Source organism: Vipera berus (genome assembly GCF_964194415.1).
Source record: "Vipera berus genome assembly, chromosome: 2".
Taxonomy (NCBI): domain Eukaryota; kingdom Metazoa; phylum Chordata; class Lepidosauria; order Squamata; family Viperidae; genus Vipera; species Vipera berus.
Genome location: NC_138203.1, coordinates 180,051,970 through 180,074,130, shown reverse-complemented (window position 1 = coordinate 180,074,130; position 22,161 = coordinate 180,051,970). Strand labels below are relative to the sequence as shown.

General features: G+C 45.1%; 1 protein-coding gene and 1 long non-coding RNA gene across 10 annotated transcripts in view; both read right to left on the bottom strand.

Moving 5' to 3' along the window:
* Window positions 1-22,161, bottom strand: part of AKAP8L (A-kinase anchoring protein 8 like) — a 49,098-nt gene that overhangs the window by 15,252 nt on the left and 11,685 nt on the right. For all 9 annotated transcript variants that reach the window (XR_014025358.1, XR_014025359.1, XR_014025360.1 and 6 more), the window contains 4 exons: window positions 20,644-21,100; window positions 19,811-19,928; window positions 19,610-19,653; window positions 7,121-7,175 (listed from right to left, as the gene is read on the bottom strand). Coding sequence is in view for 5 of the 9 variants with exons in the window: in XM_081319656.1 (XP_081175782.1) it covers window positions 7,121-7,175; window positions 19,610-19,653; window positions 19,811-19,928; window positions 20,644-21,100 (674 nt within the window). In the remaining 4 variants the exon portion in view is untranslated. The remainder of the gene's footprint in view (window positions 1-7,120; window positions 7,176-19,609; window positions 19,654-19,810; window positions 19,929-20,643; window positions 21,101-22,161) is intronic.
* Window positions 12,804-19,261, bottom strand: LOC308663328. Its single transcript, XR_014025363.1, has 2 exons — window positions 16,528-19,261; window positions 12,804-13,226 (listed from the first exon to the last, which is right to left on the bottom strand). It is a non-coding gene; the product is annotated as an uncharacterized lncRNA (long non-coding RNA).

Genomic DNA, 22,161 nt, shown 5'->3' with positions numbered 1-22,161 from the left:
ATCCTAAAATGTTTTACCCAAAGAAAGATTACTCAGCATGCAAACATTGATCTTTCAGTGGATTTACAAAGTTCATAAAATGGCCACGCTAAAACTAATAAATAGAAACATTCAAGTTGATGCAACAAATCAATCAAGAATTAAATTGGAAGAAAAATAAAATTTAAGTGACAATATTGAGGGATAAGAGAAAGACAAAGTAAATAACAAGTTGAAATCCCTACTAGAGATTTCCAATAGGAAATTTACCAGCAATCTAGTAAGAAACTATGTAGCTTGGAGACAGGCAATGTCTCACTTTAACAAACTGGACCAGAATTATAAAGATGGAAGGAATGTGAGGCATTCATAAGTGGAAGAGACAATTCCTATGCAGGATTCTAATATTCTTCCCATGAAACAAGCAAGCAACCATATAAGTTCTGTGTGATAACTTTTTTTCTTTATAGGAAGCAGTACACTAAAAGTAATAATTTGACTTAGGTGGAAAGTTCCACAGAATGCTAATGAAGGAAATCTGGAATCTGCTACTTCCTGCTCAAAACAGACCAATCCAGTCCACATCTTCACATATAGTTTGACAGCAGTAACTATTATTGATATTTTAAAAATATCCTGTACAATTATACCATTGTTATTCTCATAATACATTATTTATAATTAGAATAAAATCAATTTAGCTAATTAAAAAACTAAGGAAATTAAAGAGCATTAACTGATTAAAGTGATGATAAAATATATTGGCCTTTAAAAAGTCAAAGGGTATTTTCCCCTTTCTGACACTTATAAAAGAAAGGTGGTTTGGAATCGAATTAGTTAATTAATTAATTATTAATATTGCGGAGATGGGGCGTTGTCTCACCTGAACGCCTTTTCTCAGCATGGCGATGAAGAATCCACAGATGGGTTGATCTTGCCTTTCTGCCCTAGAGACTAAGTCAATCAACCTTTGCCACACCTCTCTTCCTCCGGTTTGGAATCCCCAGTCACGACGAAGGCACAGCAGTTGATGATTTTTCAAGGTTGTGGCTCAAATTCCCGACACAGGACCGGATGGACCCTTCTCCAGCATGACGAATGGAGAATCCACAGATGGGACATACCAAAGCCTCACTGTCCCTATGGGTGGGAAGAAGTCTGGGGCTGTGTCCCACTATCTGTTACTACTCTTTGGAGAACTCTCCTGCCAAATGAAGCGTCTACTGAGGCAAAGTTATCTAACTTATAATGCCTCACACATGGGGAAGGGGACGACCATGTCACTGCCTTGCATATCTCTTCGATTGACGCCTGTATCGCCCATGCCGCTGAAGTTGCCGCACTGAGTGGAGTGTGCAGTGATTCGTCTTGGAACTGGCAAGGATGGCTTGCACAGTCCCTGCTATGCAAGCCCTAATCCATCTGCCGATAGTAGGCAGTCACCCTCTGACCCATTGAAGAGGGCTGGAATGAAATGAATAGAGCTTAAGATTTGCGAAAAGAGGCAGTTCGCTTAATATAGCGATGCAAGGCTCTACGAAGTCCAAGGTCTGCCATTTACGTTCCAAATCGTGGGACGGCTCAGGACAAAAATCTGGCAGCACAATCTCCTGCGCCCTGTGAAACAATGAGTTGATTTTGGGATGAAGGAAGGGTCTAAGCGTAGGACCACCGTTGTTATGAAAATACATAAGTCATCTCTAATTAAGAGTGCTTCCAAGATGCGCCTAGCCGATGTGACGGCTACTAGGAAGGCGACCTTGAGTGTCAAGAACCGTAGAGTGGAGATTTTGATGGGCTCAAATGGAGGTGAAGTGAGAGCCTGTAATACCTTGGACAGGTCCCAAGAGGGATATCTGTGGACCCCGGGCGGGTTGCTGTTACTTGCTCCCCTGATAAAGGAACGTACCATGGGGTGTTGAGCCAAGGGTTCTGAGTTGCCATATGTGAGCAACTTGTCTGCGAATTGTGTTGGGTGTAAGCCCTTCTTAAGTCCTTTCAGTAAATAATCCAAAATTCTTGGAATAGGAATTGTAGCTGGATCTAACTGTTGTCTCCCACACCAGTTACAGAAATTCTTCCATGTGGAATCATAAATTCTATTAGTTGCAGACCTTCTTGAAGCCTGAATCATGGTAATCACGTCTGATGAGTAGGTCTTTTTTGTTAGGAGTCTCCTTTCAAATGCCAGGCGGTTAGCTGTAGCCACTGAGGCTTTGGATGTTGTAGAACCATCTGGCTTGGGGTATCCTCCACGGAGGAGAGATCGAGAGACCTACGAGGTCGGCATACCACGGCTGCCTTGGCCAGTGGTGAGCAATGAGTATCACCTCTGCCCTTTCCTGCAGCATCTTCCAGATAACTGCCTGGATCAGAGGGAGAGGGAACGCATACAGGAGCTCTCTGGGCCATGGGCTGCGGAGGGCATCTACCCTTTCCGCCCCTGGAGACGAGAACCGGGAGAAGAATCTCGGAAGCTGGGAATTTGCCGGGGTAGCGAACAAGTCCAGCGCTGGATGACCGAACCTCTTCGATATCTCCCTGAAGAGATCCGGGTGCAGGCGCCACTTGGAGTGGTCCACTGTTGCCCTGATCAAGAAATCCGCTTGCCGATTCGTCTCTCCCGAGATGTGCTCCGCCTTGAGGGACGAGAGGTTGGTCTCTGCCCAGGTTCCTAATAATTGAGCCTCGGCCATGAGGGACCTGGAGTGGGTAACCCCTTGCCTGTTGATATGGGCTTTTGCCGCCACATTGTCCATGAGGACTAGAACATGTTGCCTTGCCACTATGTTGCGAAAGTGGCTAGAGCCAGATGTATAGCTCTGAGCTCCAACCAGTTTATGTTGTGCTTCAGATCTGACCGGGACCACTGTCCCTGGGCCAACTGGAATTGCAGGTGCGCTCCCCAGCCAAACAAGCTGGTATCCGATGTTAGGATGAGTCGGTTGGGTTCCTTGAATAAGGTTCCCCTGGCCATTGCTGGGGAGACCCACCACTGGAGGGATTTCAGGGATGGGACCCTTACCTTGTGGTTGGAGGAACTGGTGCCTAGTCTCTGGAACAGGAGCAACAACCATTGGAGGGTTCTGGAGTGGAGTCGAGCCCAAAGAACTACTGCTATGCAGGAAACCATCTTTCCTAGCAGTTGAGAAAGGATTGCTAGGGTGACTACTTGCTCCCTTTGAATCTGGGTGACTAGGGATTGGATACTGTCCCGGCATTCCTGAGACAGATAAACCTCGCACTGCCTTGTATCTATCACTGTGCCCAGGTGAAGGAGGCGGGTGGAGGGAACTATCTGGCTTTTCTGAAAATTGACTGAAAACCCGTGGTCCTGGAGGGTCTTGATGGACAATGCCAGTTCTGACTGAGCCAACTGGACTGAAGATTGAATGAGGATGTCATCCAGATAACACTGGACATGCACCGGGACGCAGAGCTGCCAGGACCTTTGTGAATGCTCTGGGGGCCGATGATAGGCCAAATGGTAGAGCTCTGTACTGAAAATGGTGGCCTGCGTAGCAGAACCTTAGGAATTTCCGGTGTCTGGGAAGGATGGAAATGTGTAGGTAGGCCTCTGTCAGGTCGATGGACATCAGGAGGTCCCCCCTTCTGATGCCTGCTAATATGGATTGGAGCGTTTGCATTTTGAACTTCTTGTATGCCAAATGGATATTTAATTTCTTTAAATCTAGGGATTGCCCTCCACCCTCCCAAGGCCTTCAGAACGATGAACAGAACAGAATAAAAAAACCCGTCCCTTCTGCCCTGCTGGTACCGGCTCTATGGCCTGGATCTCCAGGACATGTCGAATGGCCTCTTTCATGAAGCTTCTTTTGACCGGATTTTTGGATGATGGGCAAGAGACGAAATGTCTTGTGTGTGTGTGTGTGTGTGTGTGTGTGTGTGTGTGTGTGTAGTTGAACTCTAGAGTCAGGCCGAATCTGATGGTGTTGAGGACCCTGAGATCTGTAGTGATGTTCTGCCCCCTATGGGAGAGGCACCTTTGCTGTCACTTGGACCTTCTGAAAGGATGGCCTCCCATGCCTCGAAAGGGCTGTTTGGCCTGAAATTGCTGTCTGGGTCTGTCCCTGTTACCAGATCTGTCGAATTGATGTTCCGGTCTGGGAGGATAAGGGCGGGAGTAATGAGTGAATTCCGACCCTGTGTCGGTTGAGCGAAAGGACTGCTTGCGGGCGTAAGGGGTAGCTCTCCTGTCTGCTCTCCTAATAAGAGGGGACATGACCTTACGCTTATCCTTGTTCTCAATCAGATAAGGGTTTAGTGCCTCTCCAAATATCTGGCCTCCCTTGTAAGGGGCTGAGGCCAACTGCCACTTGGACCTAGCATCCGCTTGCCACTGTCTGAGCCACAGGAATCTGCGGGAGGTAACATTAGATGCTAATGCCTGGGAGGAAAATCTGGCCGTGTGCAATGATGAGTCAGCTATGTATTCTGATGCAGCCACTAATTTGTTTAAATCTTGGTGCATCCCTACCTCTTCTGGTGGGACCCTAGCCTGCAATTGGTGAAGCCAGAGGAGTGAAATTCTGGTGAAAAAGGAAGTTGATGTAGCTGCCTTTACCGCCCATGCCGAGGCTTGATGGGTCCTGAGGAAATTAAGCTCACCTTTCTTATCCACTGACTTCAGAACCTCTGCTATATCCCCAGACACAGTGAAGGAGGAAACCAATGGTGCTAAGGGCTCATCTACAGTGGGGACTGCTAGCGCCTCTGACAGTGCTGGAGCCATATTAAATAACTTTTTATCAGTCCCCCCCCCCCTGGGATGGAAAAGTACCTGGCGTTCCCCATTGTCTTTGGACTACAATGAGGAAAAGGGAAGGACAGGGAATGTCCTGTTGGGTAAACGTTGGATCTGAAAAGACCTTACTGGTAGGTCCCTGGCTGGTGGAAGGTTCAGCCTGAGGGACACTTTCAGGACCAAGTTGGGCAGTGCTCCTGGCCTTGGGAAGTAAGGATTTAAAGAGGGCCGGATTAAACAGGTCTACAGAAGGAGAGGGATCAGGAGGGAAGTCCTCATCTTCTGACATCCCCTGCTCTCTCTGTTTCTCGTCCCCTATGAACGACATTCTACTCCTGGAGGAATGGAAGGGGGAAATTGACCCTGGGTATGCAGCTGCTTCCACCTGGGATAGATATGATACATTGATGCTATCGACTCAGGTCGAGCTCTCTGGTGTAGGGTCGAAGCTACGCCTTGGGCAACAGCCTGAGAAATCAGAAATTGCATTTGTTCTGATAGTTCTGTCTCCTGAGCCTCTGGAGGGCGAAGTCCTGCCGCTGTAGGAGTGAATGTGGCCTCTGGGCCCAGAGGTCTATCTGCACTCGGAGGAGCAGGGATCTGAAGGCCAAGCCCCTCACTGGAAAGGGGAACCATCTCCACTAGTTCTGCCATGGGAAAAATGAACTGACCTGTTTCTCCTTCTGGAGACCAGGCACTTGGAGCAGCAGAGGTTGAAGGAGCTTGTTGAGGGCCAAAAACCGATGCCTCCATGGGAACAGATGTAATCCGACCAACCTTTGCATCTTTCTTTTGCTTTGCAGCTTTGGAGAATTATTTACCAATGCCTGGTGTCTCCTGCTTGCTTCTTTCTCAGCAGCTTTGGAAGACCTTTTGCCAGAGATAGCATTGGATCTGTGTTTCCCAGCAGCCTCCTGCTTGGTTGATCTGGATTTCTTGTGCCTGGAAGAACTGCTGGAGGCACCTTGAGATATCTGAACTTCTCTAGTTTTATCTGCCGTTGTAAAATCAGAGATATCACAGTAATAGCAATCTCAATGTCTCTGCAACAGAGAGGTGATCTCAGTAGCAAAGAGCCAAGTTGAGGCTAGAAGTGGTGGCGGCACAACCAACTTAATGGGTTAGCCAGGACACTTAAGATCCTGTTAGTGGCGGCAAGACCAACTTAATGGGGTAGCCAGCACACTTATAATCCTGTTAGTGGCAGCAAGACCAACTTAATGGGGTAGCCAGCACACTTATAAGCAGCAAAATTGGTGGTGGTAAGAGGTGCTGAAAATGGCGGCAGTTAAAGCGGGCACTCAACCATGCCCTGAAGTCTTTGGAAATTGCCTGGACCGATTGAAGACTTCCGTAATGGCTGGGAGGCTGGAGGCTGTTGTTGTTGCCTCTAATTGTAATAGGAGCTGCCAAGGAGACTGGAATTGGAGAAGCAGCACCCTTGAAATGGCGCTCCTTAATTCTTGCCTTCTGGAATGGCCTGAGAGTGTTTGTAAGGCTTTCAAAATGGCGGCTGCTAGTAAGCGACCTCCTGCTCCATCATTATGCTAAATTAATAAATGCGGCAGCTGCTTCTATGGCCGGGATAATAAGACTGCTTATTAGATTCTGGCCAAAATTGACTCTATTTGAGTCTTAACAGCCCTCACTGGAAGAGAGGGTCCCCACCCAGGAACAATAAGAGCAGCACTCAAAATGGCGACCAGTACACTTCTGCCCTGCCTAAAAGCTATTAATAGCCTGAGGCTTCAGCCAAAGCCTGCAAAACCCCTCTGACTCTCAGAGGTTTGAAATGTAGCGCTGATATCAGCACAGAGAAGGGAAGGGAAGGGAAAGGTACAACCTGGGAAAATCCCACTGTTTTGCCTTCCTGCTAGAAACAAGAGCCAATCTTCACCACATCTCTCTTGGGTTAAGACTAAGTCGTGACTGGGGATTCCTAGCCGGAGGAAGAGAGGCTTGGCAAAGGTTGATTGACTTAGTCTTTAGGGCAGAAATGCAAGATCAACCCATCTGTGGATTCTCCATTCGTCATGCTGGACAATAGTGATCTTAGGAATCAAAGGTTCAAAACTGAGTGTATTTCCATTAAGAAAGAATAAAATTTATTCTAGGGAAATGTTAAGAGTTACTATTTCCCAATAAATTCTGCAACTCTACCAATATACCAATAAGCATTTTGATCATTACAAATTTACATAACAAATACTAAAGATGACAATTTAGGTTTTTAAAGCCAGATTATGACCTAACCTGTAGGTAAACTTGGCATTAAAGATGAATGAAATACTTCCATTTGTAGTGACAAATATTTATTATTTTTTACAATCCCAGGTCTTGCAAAGAACACACAAATCTATGCATATTTATACTTGCCTTTCTCTGATTCTTCTTTTCTTTCTTCATCTTCAGCACCATCTCCCTCTCCCTCCTGAAATTATAATTAAGAACACTGAAGAATAGGGCTTAGTCATAACAGATCAAGTACTGTTAGCTACCAAAATGATTTAGAGCACAACAAAAAAAATATTTATTTATTTATTTTATTAAATTTATATACTGCCCTATTCCCATAGGACTCAGGGCGTTTTACAGGGAAAATTAAAAGCATAACATACAAAAATTAAAATCAGTTAAAACAATTAATTAATTCAAGTCCCCAAAATTTAAAACTAAAACCCAATTAAAATTAAAACCCCTCAGTCTGCTACTAGGGTGATTAATAACGATTACTCTATTTGACTATTCAGTTCTTCATTTGTTTTAATTTTAACTTGCTAGTAACAATGCAGTCCTTCAATGTGTATTCAGTTTTTTTGTTTCCCAAGTCAAGTATTAGGCTGAGGAATACTATTATTATGGTGATGCCTAATATAGCAGTACTACAAAATGAACACATAAATGACAAAATCCATTATTTTATACATTTTCTTCAGGGCTACAAAGTAGAACTGTGCCATTGCTCATCCAAAGAGGACTAATCTTCATAACGTAAGTTATTATGACCAGATCAATCTGATTGTACAATGTTTGCATGATCCAGCCACCCAATTCGATGCATTGCTCAAACTGTACTGAGTGCTTCAGATTGCTTGTTTTCTGTAACCGTGTATTTTAGTAATAGCATGTTATATTTTGCTTTGGCCCTTTACAAGCATTCGCCCCATTATTTCTTCCATTTTTCTTCTTATATGAGTCCTAGATATAAGATTTGGCAAAAAAAGACATAAAATGGGGCAAAACTCACTTTAACAGCTTCCTTGCTTAGCAATGAAAATGTTTGACTCAATTGTGCTCTTGCATCAAGGACTGCTTATACTGTATAGAAAGATAAGCCAAACCTTTGGAAGTTGACATTAGTGGTAGTTGACCTGATTAGAGAACTGCAAAGAGCAAGTCATAAAAGGCTGCCACCGCTGTTCAAGTCACCAACCCATTTCCTTTACATTTTTTAATTTAAGAAAAATATCAAGGCAATCACATTGCCAAGAATTCCTATTTAGCACAGCTTACAAAGGTGTGCGGGCATTACTGTGGGTGCCAGCAAGATTTTTAGAGTGTAATAGTCACATTTCTAAATTATTTGTGGTAGCTGGATTTGACTATAGATCTATTTTTTTTCTTCAGAACTGCTCCATTTAATTGTATTAGATTAATTGTATATCCAGGTATGTCTTTAGGTTAGTCCATCAACCTGGAAAAAAAGTATTTTTGAGTCCTTCCTTATCCTAGATTTGTTGTTTTCAAATGGTAGATTCCAATGGTTTATTCATTATCCCTATATTCCACTTACGATCATTCATTTACTGACCACTCAATATTACAACAGTTACAGCTGAAAAAAGTGACTTAAGGTGGGTTTTCACATTTACAACAGTTGCAACATTCCTAATGGTCATATGATCAAAATTCAGGCAATGCCAATTGGCATGTATTTATGATTGTTGCACTGTAACAGGATCACGTGATCACCAAATGTAACCTTCCCAACCAGCTTCTGACAAGCAAAGTCAATGGTGGAAGCCATATTTTCTTAATGACTGCATGATTCATTTAACAACCAGAAATTCAATTAACAACTGTGGCAAAAAAGTCATAAAATGGGGCAAAACTCACTTAACAACTTCCTTGCTTAGCAATGGAAATTTTAGGCTCAGTTGTGGCTATAAGTAGAGAACTACAGTGAGGGGGAAAATTATTTGATCCCCTGCTGATTTTGTATGTTTGCCCACTGGCAAAGAAATTTTCAGTCTATGATTTTAATGGTAGGTTTATTTTAACAGTGACAGAACAACAACAAAGCAAATCCAGAAAAATTCATTTCAAAAAGTTATAAATTGATTTGCATTTTAATGAGTCAAATAAGTATTTGACCCCTTCACAAAACATGGCTTAGTACTTGGTGGCAAAATCCTTGTTGGCAGTCACGGAGGTCATACATTTCTTGTAGTTGCCCACCAGGTTTGCAAACATCTCAGGAGGGACTTTTTCCCACTCCTCTTTGCAGATCCTCTCATTAAAGGTTTTGAGGTTGACATTTGGCAGCTCAAACCTTCAACCCAATCGACAGATATATTTTTTTTATTTGGATTTATATACCGCCCCTCTCGGAAAGGACAGGGCAATTAAAACACTATAAACAACACATAATATATAAAATTAAAATGAGATTAAATCAAATAGCCCTAAACAATAAACACATACTAAAATTTAAAGATTTTAAAATTTAAATCTAAAAACCCAGTCCCCTCAGTCCAGGCCGGCAAGTTCAAATAGCCAAGTCTTCAGGTCGCGGCGAAACGAGCGAAGGTCGGGAGCCATCCGGAGCTCAACTGGAAGCTGATTCCAGAGGGCAGGCGCGCCCACAGAGAATGCTCTCCCCCTGGGGGCCGCCAGTCGACATTCCCTGACTGACGGCACCCTGAGGAGGCCCTCTCTGTGGGAGCGCACAGGGCGATGGGAAGTTAACGCCGGCAAAAGGTACTCCCGTAAATAACCCGGACCCATGCCATTTAGGGCTTTATAGGTCATCACCAGCACCGTGAATCTCACCCGGAAGACAACTGGAAGCCAATGCAGCTCGCGGAGAAGAGGTGTTACATGGGAGTATTGGGAGACCTCCATCACAACTCGCGCGGCTGCATTCTGCACCAGCTGGAACCTTCGAGTGGTATTCAAGGGCAGCCCCATGTAGAGAGCGTTGCAGTAGTCTATCTGAGAGGTCACGAACGCATGAGTGACTGTGCGTAGGGCATCCCGGTCCAAATAGGGCCGCAACTGGCACACCAGGCGAACCTTGGCAAAAGCCCCCCTGGTCACAGCTCCTATATGATCTTCAAAATTGAGCTGTGAATCAAGGAGGACACCCAAGTTGCGAGCCCTATCTACGGGGGGTAACACCTCACCCCCTATACGCACAGCCACTCAGTCTTGTCGGGATTTAGACGAAGCCTGTTCCTCCCCATCCAGACCCTCACTGCCTCCAGGCAACGGGACATCACGGGGAGGGCATCACTGAGTTGATCTGGGGTGGAAAGAGCTGGGTATCATCAGCGTACTGATGATACCCCACCCCAAAACCACGAATGATCTCACCCAGCGGCTTCATATAGATGTTGAACAGGAGAGGCGAGAGGACCGACCCCTGAGGAACTCCACAAACGAGAGACCTCGAGGCCGACCTCTGTCCTCCTGCCAACACCGACTGTGAACGACCCAGAAGGTAGGAGAACCACTGTAAGACAGTGCCACCCACTCCCAACCTCCTGAGGCGCCGCAGTAAGATACCATGTTCGATGGTATCAAAAGCCGCTGAGAGGTCTAATAGGACTAGGACAGAGGAGCAACCCCTGTCCCGAGCCCGCCAGAGATCATTCACCAGTGCGACCAATGCCGTCTCCGTGCTGTACCCGGGCCTAAAGCCCGATTGGTAGAGGTCCAGATAATCCGCTTCCTCCAGGAACAGAGGAAACTGATGAGCCACCACACTCTCAACAACCTTTGCTAAAAAGCGAAGGTTGGAGACTGGACGATAGTTATTCAAAATGTCCGGGTCCAGGGCAGGCTTCTTGAGGAGGGGCCTCACCACCACCTCCTTCAAGGCAGCGGGGAAGCTACCCTCTCTCAAAGAAGCAGTTATTACTGCCTGGAGCCAGCCTCGTGTCCCCTCCCGAGCTGCATAAACCAGCCACGAGGGGCACGGGTCCAGTAAACAAGTGGTGGAACTCAGCTTCCCCATGATCCTGTCCACTTCTTCCGGAGTCACAGGATCGAATTCTTCCCAAGTAATATTCCCAAGACCACTCAATTCCCCATCGTCAGACTCTGCCCAGTCGGAGTCCAAGCCGGCCCGAATCTGAGCGATTATATCCGCCAGATATTGACTAAATTCCTCGGCACGACCCTGCAGGGGCTCCTCCCTCACCTCCTGATTCAGGAGCGAGCAAGTCACCCCAAACAGGGCGGCCGGGCGATTATCTGCGGACGCGATGAGGGCAGCGAAGTAATTAGACTTCGCTGCCTTCATCGCTGCGAGATAAGACCTCGTGAACGTTCTTAGTCGCAATCGATCAGACTCAGACTGGCTGGACCTCCAACAGCTCTCTAGGCTCCGTCTCTGACGCTTCATCTCCCGGAGCTCCATGGAGAACCATGGTGTCCGCCGGGATCTGCGCTAGGTCAGGGGCCGCATGGGAACAACGCGGTCGAGTGCCTCCGTGGCCGCCCTTTCCCAGGCTTCCACTAAGGCATTGACCGGGCTGTGAGCGAAGATGGCAGGCACAGATCCAAGCGCCTCCTGGAACCGTTCAGGGTCCATTAGGCGCCTGGGACGGAACCACCTGGTCAGTTCCATAACCCCGCGACGGGGGGGCGAAACAGAAGGCCAACCGCAGGTGGTGATGATCGGTCCATGACAGGGGAGTAATAAATGGAGATCCCCCTCCGAGATGATCAAGCCACCGTCCAGATAGAAAAATAAGATCGAGTGTGTGACCCCCCCCTCATGAGTCGGGCCCTGAATTACCTGGGTCAGGTCCATGGCCGTCATGGAGGTCATGAACTCCCGAGTCAACCCCGACGAACCTCCCAAGGATGGCAGGTTAAAGTCCCCCAGAACCATAAGTCTGGGGAACTGAACCGCCAACCCAGAGAGGGTGTCGAGGAGCTTGGGCAGGGCTGCTGCTACACAGGTAGGCAAAAGATATGCCAGCAACAAGCCCAACTGAACCCCAGGGCCAAATCTCAGGAGGAGCGACTCACACCCGAATATCTGAGTAACGGTAGCCTCCCGCGGACACAAGGTCTCCCTTACAACCACCGCAACACCCCCACCCCTTCCCTGAGCCCGGGGCTGGTGAAGCACACGGAAACCTGGTGGGCAAAGTTGTCAGAGGGACACCTCCCTCTAGGCCCAACCAGGTCTCAGTAATGCAAGCCAGATCGGCATGCTCCTCCTAAACCAGCTCTCGGATAAGGGGAGCCTTATTAACTACCGATCTGGCATTAAGGTACACCAGCCTGAGCTCAGGGGCCTGCTCATCCCCGCTCCCGGGAATACGGGGTAAATCCGGGGGGTTGGAGCGCGCCACCTCTTGAAGATCTCATAGAAGATTTTCTATGGGATTAAGGTCTGGAGACTGGCTAAGCCACTCCAGGACCTTAATGTGCTTCTTGAGCCACTCCTATGTTGCCTTGGCTGTGTGTTGTGGGTCACTGCCATGCTGGAATACCGATCCATGACCCATTTTCAACGGCCTGGCTGAGGGAAGGAGGTTCTCAACCAAGATTTGAAGGTACATGGCACCGTCCATCGTCTCTTTGATGCGGTGAAGTTGTCCTGTCTCGTTAGCAGAAAAACACCCACAAAGCATAATGTTTCCACCTCCATGTTTGACGGTGGGGATGGTGTTCTTGGGGTCATAGGCAGCATTCCTCCTCCTCCAAACACAGTGAGTTGAGTTGATGCCAAAGAGCTTGATTTTGGTCTCTTCTGACCACAAAACTGTCAGGACCCACCCCAAACCACGTCTTATGAAGACAAAACTCTTGGAGCCAAATCTAGTCCAAGAAGAAATCTTTATTATGACATGCTTGGTTGTAGGAATACAAGACAGGACTTAATATTGTTCCATGAACTAAACCCTTATAAAGAGTTCCCGGTTTAACCCCCCTTAACCCCATTTGGTCAGTCCCCCATCATTTATCTCGTATCATCCCTCTCGTGAAAAAAAGGAACTTAGGACCTTTTATGTTTATTGATCTCTTCCGTGACACAAGCCAGATGCTAGCCCCCCCTTTTGTTTCCCCAGTTCAAAAGGCTTCTCTTTTCCTTTGAAATGCCTAATACCGGTTCAATACACATCCGTTCCCTCCTCTTCGGGAGATGGCAGAATCCATGGAATAATGTTTTAAACATACATTTATGAATATGATATAAATGGCTTCTGACAGTCCACTCTCCTTAGAAAAAAGATGTGTCCATCTGTAGGGGAAGAAAAGAAAAGAAAAAGAAAAAAAAAATATGTAAATGTTAACTCGGTTTTTTCGGATATTCTGTATGAAATCTCTTAAGCAGCTTTGGTGCTTTAACGTGGCGTTTGCTGACCCATTCGTTTTCTGAGGAGGGGAGGTGTTTCCAAGCCACTAAATATTGGGTCGTTCCATGATGTTTCCTGGAATCCAGAATTTCTTTCACCTCAAAATGTTGTTCCCCTTCCACCATGATGGGAGGTGGTGGTGGTGGAATTTTTGTTCGTAGGGGATATTGTTGTTCTCTCTTTATTAGACTGCAGTGAAAGATTAGGTGTATTCGTCTAAGATTTTTAGGTAGTCCTAATTCAACTGTTACTGGGTTTATGATTCTTTTAATTGGAAAAGGTCCAATGTATTTTGGTCCTAGTTTTTTACAGGGTTGGAGAGACTTAAGGTATTTAGTGTACTGTAATTGAGCAATCCATTCCTTTAATTCTGGAATTACTGGTTTTTTTGGGGTTAGATCAGGTATGCGGTTGAAGCTCTGGCCTGTAGCTACTTGAAAAGGACTGTAACCTGTGCTGGAGTGAACTGCATTGTTATATGCCACTTCTGCGAAAGGCAGTAGGTCCGCCCAGTCCGTCTGTTGGAAACTTATATAACATCTTAAATATTGCTCAAGTACTGCATTAGACTGTTCAGATTGCCCATTCCCTTGAGGATGATGACTAGATGTCAGTCCTTGAGTAGTTCCTAACAGGGATAAACATTCCTTCCAAAATGCTGAGGTAAATTGCACCCCCGTCAGATATTATGCATTGTGGTGCCCCATGCAATCTGTAAATATGCTGTACAAAAAGTTTTGCTAATGCTTTTGCAGTTGGAATTTTTTGGCAAGGTAGAGAACAGATCAGTGACAGTCCAGACAACGGTGTTTCCGTTGCTTTCTGGTAGTTCTACGATAAAGTCCATGGCTATTTCTTTCCATGGGGCTGAGGGATTCGCCACCGGTTGTAACAGTCCTGGCGATTTCCCTTGTAACCTCTTGGCCATTGCGCAAATTTGTCAACTGCTCACATAGCTTTCTATGTCTTTTTTCATAGAGGGCCACCAAAATTGCCTTTTAGTTAAGTGTAATGTTTTTACAAACCCGAAATGTCCTGCTGATTTTGTATCATGGCACAGTTGCATGAAATTGGTCCTCTGGGTGGCAGGGTATGTATAACTTCTCACCCCCCCCAAGGTAACCCATCTTTAATAGTGCACACATGCCTATTTTTCTGCAACCATTCATCCCCTTCCAAGGACTTTCGGAATTCTATTCCGGTTTGGCTATCCAATTTCGGCTTCATTTTTACTTGTGCCCTGGTGGTGACTGGTGCTGCCAGTTGTTCTGGTACGAGTGGTTTAAAGTCAGTTACCCGTGTGCTGTTATATTGGGGCATGTGAGATAATGCGTCTGCCAGGAAGTTCTTTCCCCCCCCCCGGCAAGTGTTTGAGAGTGAAATTGAATCGGTGAAAGTGTTGGGACCAGCGGGCTTGCTTAGGAGGGAGTTTCCTGGGCGTTTTTAGTGCTTCTAAATTTTTGTGGTCAGTCCAGACCTGGAAAGGTATTTTATTTCCTTCCAAAAATTGGCGCCATGTTAATAACAACCACCTTAATGAGAATGCTTCCTTCTCCCATACTGGCCATCGTTGTTCAGTTTCTGTAAGTTTCCTGGATGTATATGCGCAAGGTTGCAACGCCCCCTCATCATTTTCCTGTAGTAATACAGCTCCGACTGCTACATCGCTCGCATCTGCCTGTATTACAAAAGGTTTGTTGGGATCTGGGTGTTTAAGTACAGGTTCAGCAGAAAAGAGTCTCTTTAGCCTCTCAAATGCTGCTTGACATTCCATTGACCATTTTAGAGGCTGGCTGGGTTTCATGGGGGACACACACCCCCCTTCGTTTTCAACAAATTTGTGAGGGGCATGGCTATTTGGCCAAATGCGGGGATGAATTGGCGGTAGAAATTTGCAAACCCCAGGAAACTTTGCAATTGCTTTCGTGTGCGGGGGGGGGGTGCCCACTCTAATACTGCCCTGACCTTGTCAGGGTCCATTTCGATGCCCTCTGGAGATATGCAATATCCCAGGTAGTCGATTTTTTCCTGATGGAATTCACACTTCGATAATTTAGCATATAAATGGGCAGCTCGCAACTTTTTCAGGACTGCTCTGACTAGTTTGATATGTTCCTCTTTGGTTTCTGTGAAGATAAGAATGTCATCGAGGTAAACCAGGACCCTTATAGGTGCTGTCTTAGTACGTTATTAATTAATTGCATAAAGACTGCGGGGGGCCCTTGCAGTCCGAATGGCAATACTTTGAATTGGTAGCACCCCATTGGGCAGTTGAATGCAGTCTTCCATTTGTCTCCTTCCTTAATCCTAATACGGTAGCATGCTTCCCTCAGGTCTAGTTTGGTAAAAATCTTTCCTTTTGATAGGTGGGATAGCATATCCTTCATTAGGGAAAGGGGGTATAGATTACATTCACTAATTGTATTTAGGTTCCGGTAATCCACAACCAAACGAAAGGAACCATCCTTCTTCTCCCTGAACAGAACCGGGGCGGCTACTTTGGGTTTGGCGGGCTCAATAAATCCTCTTTCTAAGTTTTTCTTTATGAATCTTTCCATTTCTGCCATTTCCCTTGGGCTCATGGCATACATCCTGGGTTTTGGGAGTTTTGCCCCAGGTTTGAATTCTATGGTGCAGTCTGTGGGGCGGTGGGGGGGGAGCTCATCTGCTCTTTCCTCACTGAAAACCTCAGCCAGGTCCCTGTATTCCTCCGGTATCTCTGTTAGCCCCTTCTCTTCCCCCACTGCTGCTTTTTCCTCCCTCTGGGTTGGGGGGGTGTTTGGGGGTTTTACGTTTTCCTGTTCCCCTTTTGGGAAGTTGAGTTCTGCTGTCCTCCAGTTTATCCCGGGGTTCCATTTCCTCAGTCATTCCAGTCCTAAAATCATTGGGCATTCCATGCCTGGGGCCACTATAAACGTTATGTCTTCCTCATGAGACCCCAGGGACATGTGGATTGGTAAAGTGGCTAGGGTAGCTGGTCCCCCCCTGCTATAGATCCATCTAATTGACTGAAGGAGATTGGTTGTTTTAGCCTCCTCACTGGGATGCTCAGTTTCTCCACCAGTGTTGGGTTGATGAGGCAGCGGATGCAGCCAGAGTCTATCAGAGCTTTATTTCGATGGTTTTAGGTATAGAGGAAGCTAATATAGTCACTGTCTTAAGTATGGGTGGAAGAGGTCCACTTACCATTGGTTCGCCCTCTGAGCTGTCTTCCGAGGTGTCCACCACCCCTGCGGTGTAGGCCAGAGTCCAATCCCAGGTTTTGGCAGGAATTGTGGACTCTACAGCCTCTGTCCCCTTCATGGAAGATTCTTTTGGGTTGCCTTGAGACTTCCCCAGCTTTTTGGAAGATGATGCCTCTGTTTTGCGTGGAGGGGCTTTCGAACGACATTCTGTAGCACGGTGGCCCTCTCTCCCACAACTGAAACATCCCTTTGATTTTTTAGCCGTGGCCGGTGGGTTTTCCCCCTCACGTGTTTGCTCGAGTGGCAGGCGGCCCCATGGCTTTCCTCTGCGTTGTCTCTTCAATAGGTCTATTTCCACTTCCTCTGCCAGGACATACCAGTCGTCGAGATGGTAGGGGTCTCCTCGAGGCAGGCAAGCGTCATACAGGTTGTAGTTTAGACCATCTTTGAAATGGCTGAGGAGGATGTCTTCTGGCCAGTTCAGCTTGCTGGCAATGGCTCGGAATTCTTGGGTATATTTGGCCACTGTTCACCTGCCCTGCCTCACCATTTTGATTCTCTCCTGGGCCTTCCGGTCAGCCAAAGGGTCCTCGAATCGTTGCCTCAAGGATGACATGAATCAGTTGAAGTCGTTGAGTTCTGGGGCGTTGGAGTCATGCAGGTTCACCACCCAGTCTGCAGCCGTCCCGTCCAAGGCAGATTGCACAATTCGGATGCGCGTTTTGTCACTGGGGATGTCCCGTTTGTACTCTTCCATGTAGCTGAGGACTTGGGTTAGGAAAAATCCCAGTCATGATGGCTCCCCCTTGAACTTTGCTTCCAGGGGCGGGAATCTTTGACTGGAGCGTTCATCTGCGCCGCGGAGAGTATCGCTCATCTCAATCCCCGTCTGTGGGTCTGGGGGGGTACCGCTGAGTCAGCGACTCTTGTTCCATTGGACGGCCCTGGGGTTTCAGGTGTTGGATTCCTTCTGTTACCCCTCCAGTTGCGACCCCAAGTGTTGCCTCGGTTGCGGTTTCCAGCTCTCTCCTCCCTTAGTGAGCTCAGGGTTGCTTTCATCAAGTCAATAGCTTTTTCTAGAATCCGCTCTTCCTCACTGGCGTGCAGGGAGTTCTCCATCTCTTGTTTCCATTCCGGTTGGTGGTCGCTCCGTCTCAGGGTCACTTCTCCCGAAGCCTTTTCCCACTCACTTTTCCTTCCAACGCCCATCGACCACCGGGGTTTTCGTTCATGCTGCTCCACTGTTTCCTCCCAGGAGGAATATGACGCTTCAGCTTCCCAATGTTTCTGGGAATTCGGCTGGGAGGAAGACTCCTTCTCCGTGGGGCTTCCCTCCTCTCTTGCTTCATCATCAGACATCATATTTATTTGCAAAGTCCCCCGGTAAGGTTTCTCCTTCCAGGTTGACTTCCAGTGCAAGTCCTGTCTAATGTCAGGACCCACCCCAAACCATGTCTTAGGAAGACAAAACTCTTGGAGCCAAATCTAGTCCAAAAAGAAATCTTTACTATGATATGCTTGGTTGTAGGAATACAAGACAGGACTTAATATTGTTCCATGAACTAAACCCTTATAAAGAGTTCCCGGTTTAACCCCCCTTAACCCCATTTGGTCAGTCCCCCATCATTTATCTCGTATCATCCCTCTCGTGGGAAAAAGGAACTTAGGACCTTTTATGTTTATTGATCTCTTCCGTGACACAAGCCAGATGCTAGCCCCCCGTTTTGTTTCCCCAGTTCAAAAGGCTTCTTTTCCTTTGAAATGCCAAATACCGGTTCAATACACATCCGTTCCCTCCTCTTCGGGAGATGGCAGGATCCATGGAATAATGTTTTAAATATACATTTATGAATATGATATAAATGGATTCTGCCAATGAACATCATTTGATGTTCATTGGCAAACTTCAGACAGGCCGGTACATGTGCTTTCTTGAGCAGGGGGACCCTGTGGGCGCAGCAGGATTTCAGTCCTTCATGGCGTGGTGTGTTACCAGTTGTTTTCTTGGTGACTATGGTCCAAGCTGCCTTGAGATCATTGACAAGATCCTCCCGTGTATTCTGGGCCGATTCCTCACCATTCTCATGATCAAAAATCTTGCTGATTGATAGGGGAACAAATACTTATTTCACTCATTAAAATGCAGAGAGGGGGGGGGGAGAAAGAAAATCAAAGGAGTATATGTCCAACGGTCTCCACCTCTCCTGAGCTACAGAAGCAGAGTTAAAGTGCTAGCACATTTCTGGAGTCAAGAGAAGGTATTCAGACAAAAAGTAGTGTTTTAGATACATACAGTAAGCCCAATTTCTCACCTTATGTAATCTTTTTTTTGGTAACTGCTATCTCATTCACAAATTAGATGAGGTACGGAGCACCAATTATACACAGGCCTCAGCAATATTTCCTGCAATAGCCCCTCATTCCCACCCAACACTGTAACTTTATTACACATTTCTGCTTACCTCTACTCTGACTCTTTATTGTCAATTTTTCATTTAATGTTCTGCTAGAAGTTTGCCACTGCGGTCTGATTCTTTGAATACCCAACAAGCTTCATTTTTTACTTGCTCCTTATACAGTTACCACACATGCTTTATTTTATCTATACTTAGCTTATTAGCTTTTGACCAGCCTGCATTTACTAATTACTATATAGTTTATGAGGAAAATGACTTATAAGAACAGTTACATTAATTCCTCAAAGCAATTTCGAACACATTTTCATTCTAAAGGACCGAAGCAACCACAAAATAGCTCATCAAAGCTATCCTTCCACAGATTAGGTCTATAAGGATTCAACCAATTATTTCTCTTTTGTAATCACTACTGTAGTTTAATAAACCTTTATACAAGTGCAATTTTGGTTGTAATTATGGCATATTCTTAGAAGCCTAAGAAGATGTAGAAACCATCAAAGTAAATCTGACTGAATAAACTCTTTGTTCTTTGCCCAACGAAAGGAGGAGCAATACACCATTCATTCCTACACAGGATTAGCTTGCCAAAGTATCCTTTCCAACCCTTTTTTCTATTATATCAAATGCGAATGACAATCTTTGTAGTAAGACTAAATTCAAACTCACATTTTTAGAACCCTTCTCAGCAGCTTCTCCTTCAGGCCCTTCTTCTAAAAAGAGCAGCATATCAGGTGACTATGCATAATACAAAATAGCTGAAACATTTAATCAAAAATATTGGTTTTTATATTGTCAATCTAAGTATGCAATGAAAACAAAACAGGATTACTTCTCAGTCTAGGTAGACCTTAAGAGGTAAACTCTTACCATTATCAGAGTCTGAGTTATCTGAGTTATCTGTTTTTGCTGCTTTGCTGTCAGGTTCATCAGAACTGTTAGCTTGTTTACGTTTACTACCAGTTGGCTCATTCTTTATTCTTTTCTTCTATGGAGAGAAACATAGGAGTACATTCAGCCTTAGGTAATAATTAATTATTTTCTTATTATCAATAAAAAATGTATATCGAGACATACTTTTTTATACTCAAATTACCTCAAACAGCTAAAAACATGCCCAGATTTAATTTGGTCTATTTCATACAAAGTTGAAAGAACTTTTCTCCAAGGACTTTTCTCCAAGATTACTGGTTCATATATTGGATGCAATGAGAGTTTCCAGGAATAATTTTTTTAAAAAGCAAACATCTGAAACAAGGAACCTGTTTCCTATAATTAAAATAATAAATAAATCACTTAATAGATACCTTTGCATTCTATTTATTTATTAAATTTATAAGGCCTCCCCCTCGCTATCCAATTAGCATTGATAAGCAACCACTGCACATGTAACAGTGGTGTTACATGTGCCACTCTAGGGGCCTCAGGACTGTCTGGGCTGCTGCCTTCTGAAGCAATTGTATCTTCCAAATGCTCTTCAAGGGTAGGCTCATGTAAAGCACATTACAGTAATCCAGATGACAGCTGACCTGGGCATGAGTGACTGAGCACAGGGCCTCAAGATCAGGAAAAGAACTGATGCACAACACAAAGTTGCACAAAGGCATTTCTAGCCACAATCGCTACCCACTCCTTGAGGAGTATGACACTGGGCACTGCTGAAGGACATAAAGAACATGGAAAAGACTGCATAGGTTGCTTACTTTAAAATCTGCATCCCACATTTTCCAGTTTCTCCTCATTCGTTGTTTCATGCTGCCTCCTCCAAAACGCATATTGCCAGAGAAACCTCGCATGCCCTGGTACATGTTGTAATCAGGAAATAGTTTGTGGGAAAAAAGGGACGGTGGTCTATTGGGGCCATGGCCCCGTCCTCCCATTGGTACTGGTGGATCATTCCATTGTCCACCCATACGTCCATATGAATGTGCCATGCCTCTGTTATTTCTTCCATCTCTGGTCCAGTTTTGACCCCGGTGGCCAAAGTTGTCACGCGCTCTGTTGTGGTAGTGGTCCCTGCGGTTCCCATAGGAACTGTCATAGTGACCTTCATAGGCATTGTCAGTTTCATGTTTGGCCTCACTGTAATCATAGCCAGATCTGTACAGATCACGCTCATTCATTGCAGACCTTGAGTCATAGGGTTCATATGTATCATACCTACAAGGGTTGCAGAGCAAGGTGAGAATCTAGTCAGTAATATACAGAGCAACGTATTTAAGAATCTGTAGTAGAAGCAGGTTATATTAAAAATAAAAACAAAATCAGAATTATTCTATATTCAGTAAAATCATTAAAAGCTGAAGTCATCAGTTGGTTTACCTGTTGTGCATTACATATAAGGGCTGAATAAAAGAATAATTCTCAAATTTAATCTCAATAAATCATCACAATAGTAATCTGATTAGATTTACAAATATGCTTTCAACTGGGAGAATTATGCAAATCATTATAGTTTATCTATTCTTGATTCACACGCCAATTTCTATACATATTTGACTACGTTAAACAAATAAAATCCTTGGGAATAACTTTACAAAATAAGTTTCTACCAATTTATGCTATCGAGCAATTTTTGAAAGAATCAAAACTCATTAGCTATATAAAACAATATATTTCATACATGATCCTAGCCAGTAATCTCTTCATTGTAGAAAAAAAACCAGAAACAACATCTAGGAAAATAATAGTTTGTGCTTCTTATAATGAATGGCTAAAACAATCTAACTTGGATATTTTTTTCAACTTGAAACGGCTTAGAGTTACCACTATTTCATGATAACATTTCACAAAGTTCCAAAGATTAAAAGTTACACTTATTAAATTGTAATGAAGTGTCTGCAGTCATCCAAATGTGATGATATATTTGAAGCTAAACCACTTATACTTCTGTAGCATGTTGTTTTGACCGCTATGGAAAACTAAGAGTCACGCTGTGTAAACAAACCAGCACTGGACACAAGGACACAAATTGTGTTTGGTATCGAGGATCCGAAAGCAAGGATATGGAAAGGAAAGAATGGCTGAGGAGGAGACTTTAAAAGCTAACTTAGAATAGAAAACAAGGTAAAGTGAACTGGACCATCGACCCAATCTGAAAATCCTCATACCAATGTACAGCATAGTATGTATGGCTCACCCCACTGCAACTATGCTTTCTGCAGTGTTTTCTTGGAAATTGAGTTCAAGTATTTAGTCACAGTGTACCATTAGCCCACTAA